This window comes from Notothenia coriiceps, unplaced genomic scaffold (genome assembly GCF_000735185.1).
Source record: "Notothenia coriiceps isolate Sejong01 unplaced genomic scaffold, NC01 NC01_scaffold00001335, whole genome shotgun sequence".
Taxonomy (NCBI): domain Eukaryota; kingdom Metazoa; phylum Chordata; class Actinopteri; order Perciformes; family Nototheniidae; genus Notothenia; species Notothenia coriiceps.
Window position 1 is genome coordinate 1 of NW_011334036.1, and position 2,399 is coordinate 2,399.

The window sequence follows — 2,399 nt, forward strand, 5'->3', positions numbered from 1 at the left end:
TTTTTTCAATTATTCTTAATAATAACGTTTGCATAGACATTTTTTTCTTTGACAATCCACTAGCGCAGTGTTTCTCCTAACTTTTTTTTCCTGAAATTAATTAGTTATTTTGGGGGTCGCGGGCTGAAAAGTTTGGGAACCCCTGCCCTAGAGGACCATAATCATACTGTTAAAAAAGGCTATAGTGAACAAACACAAAAATCGTTAGGATGTAAAAGGGGCCGTCATTAGTCACCATTTTGGGGAACATATAACTAGGCCAAATTCATCAGCAACATAGTCGAATGTAATCTATGCTGTGTCTGTAAAGTGCAAGGTCATACTGTAAGTGTGTGACTGAGAAAAAGGGAGATAATGTTGACACAATTTATCTCTAGATCTGAAACCAAGTGTTACCGGGAGCCTGGCAGTTGAAGACTTCAGGAGCGAAGAGGCAGCGCCCGGTCTCCTCTGCGATGAAGGCGTAGTCCAGCTGACTGAGGCCGCTGACTGCAGACAGGAACAGGTTATACAGTCCGGCCTGCCTGGCTCTCACCTGCACACACGGACACATGTTGTACTGACTGGAAGAGGCTTTGGGATGTTAACCTCCAACACAAGCTTTATCCATGTACAAACTAGAGAGGAAGCCTCACATGAAAGTCAAACAGAAAGAAAAAGATCTTCTGTCCATCTGATTTTTATACAAACACTCCAGACGAGCATGAGAACTGTAAGGTACAGATGATGACGTGCAATGTGTTGGAGCACAAGCCAATAGAAGTGCAAGTGTAGAATCGATTGACAGCTTTAAAGTGGACCTATCATGCTGTATTTGAATAATATAGTGTAGGACCATACCTATATAAGGCATATTTATACTTTTTATTTTTCAAAATACCAAACAGATCATGCATTTTAGCCATTCCTCATTTCGCTCACTTTAACACTGTCTTTGCATGGGCTGATTCTGTGAGAACAGCACCATCTACAGGCCTGGCATATGTACTACAGCGTCTCCAGCGCTTTCCAACGGCAATGTCCTTGGCTGTCTCCTTCTGATTGGTGGAGTTGGCCCAATAGCCGTAGCGCCACTTCTGTGACGTCATAGAAGTGTTCAAATCTGGATCAGTCTGTATCAGATCCGTTACAGCCCCTTTTTAAGAGATTTGGGTACGGAGGAAAAGAGAGAGGGTTGTATTTTCTGACACTTGGTGAGTTCCCTGGAACACCGGGGACACATATTCATGTAGAGAAGACGTACAAAAGTGCATTTATCATGATAGGTCCCCTTTAAGTTGAATATATTATATTTTGTTTATTGCTATATGTTGTTTGATTGCATCGCCTCCGCTGCCTTGGTAGTGTTAACCTGGACAGGTCTTGGCCACTAAATTAAACAAAACCTTAAAATTAAATGTTAAAAAAAGTATCCTGACATACCTTTAGGTCCTCTATTATTTGTGGGGTGTGCCACCTCTGTGGAGACTGAGCGTGTTTGGTGTAGTACTCGGCAACTTCCTGTAGAAACAAAACATATTTTTGAAAAAGCATAACAATCATTTGTTTTACTCTACTCTCACTTGAGCTTGCTCTTCCTTAGATGGAACTTTTACAAAAGAATAATGTGAACTATTTTGACTCACTTACGGTTTTAATGTAGTTATTCCTGCAGGAGGAACTAATCTGTTCAATCTGCCCACTGCTCCCACATCAAAGTAACAACATTTCCAAAGCCGTGGTGGTGATTCTGCCTCTGCATGAATACCATGTAATCAATAGCCTCCTTGTTCTCCCACTCGAATCCTGACTGCATGAATGAGCGGCTCAGACAAACCCTTTCCTGTGAAAGTTAAAACTCCATCTGGACAAACACATCTCTGTCAGCTCAAAGCACTGACCTCCTGAGCAGGAAGCACGTATTGTCTCATGAAGTCTTTGATCTGCTGCAGAACAGCGCGCCCTTTAGCCGTCTGCAGGAACAGACCGTCTCCTGTCGGACCTGACACCAACCTGGCAACAAACACACGGTAGAAAGTCAGCAGGGAGTTTCTGAAGCAGCAGCTGGACGCCAAGTTCCAACTGCTGCTGGCTTACATCCAGTCAGCAGGTGGAGGCAATCTGTTTCCATTCATAACAGAGTGTTCTACGACTGGTTATATATATCGATGGATTCAACTGAAATAACACGTTTAACGATCTGGGACTTTGAAGAACTCATACCCAGTGTGTTAGAGGTCACATATTATGCAAAATCCACTTCTTCATGTCTCTTCTACATCAACATGTGTCCCCTCTTCTCCATGTCTCTTCTACATCAACATGTGTCCCCTCTTCTACATCAACATGTCTTCTTCATGTCTCTTCTACATCAACATGTCTTCTTCATGTCTCTTCTACATCAACATGTCTTCTTCATG

The 2,399-nt window shown here is 42.6% G+C and overlaps 1 protein-coding gene across 1 annotated transcript; it reads right to left on the bottom strand.

Annotated features, from left to right (window-relative positions):
* Positions 1-281: 281 nt before the first annotated feature.
* On the bottom strand, positions 282-2,191 carry LOC104960276 (acyl-CoA dehydrogenase family member 11-like). Its single transcript, XM_010788262.1, has 3 exons — positions 1,881-2,191; positions 1,423-1,500; positions 282-535 (listed from the first exon to the last, which is right to left on the bottom strand). Exons 1-3 carry the CDS (start codon positions 1,908-1,910, stop codon positions 374-376), a joined length of 270 nt encoding a protein of 89 aa, XP_010786564.1. The 5' UTR covers positions 1,911-2,191; the 3' UTR covers positions 282-373.
* Positions 2,192-2,399: the final 208 nt, after the last annotated feature.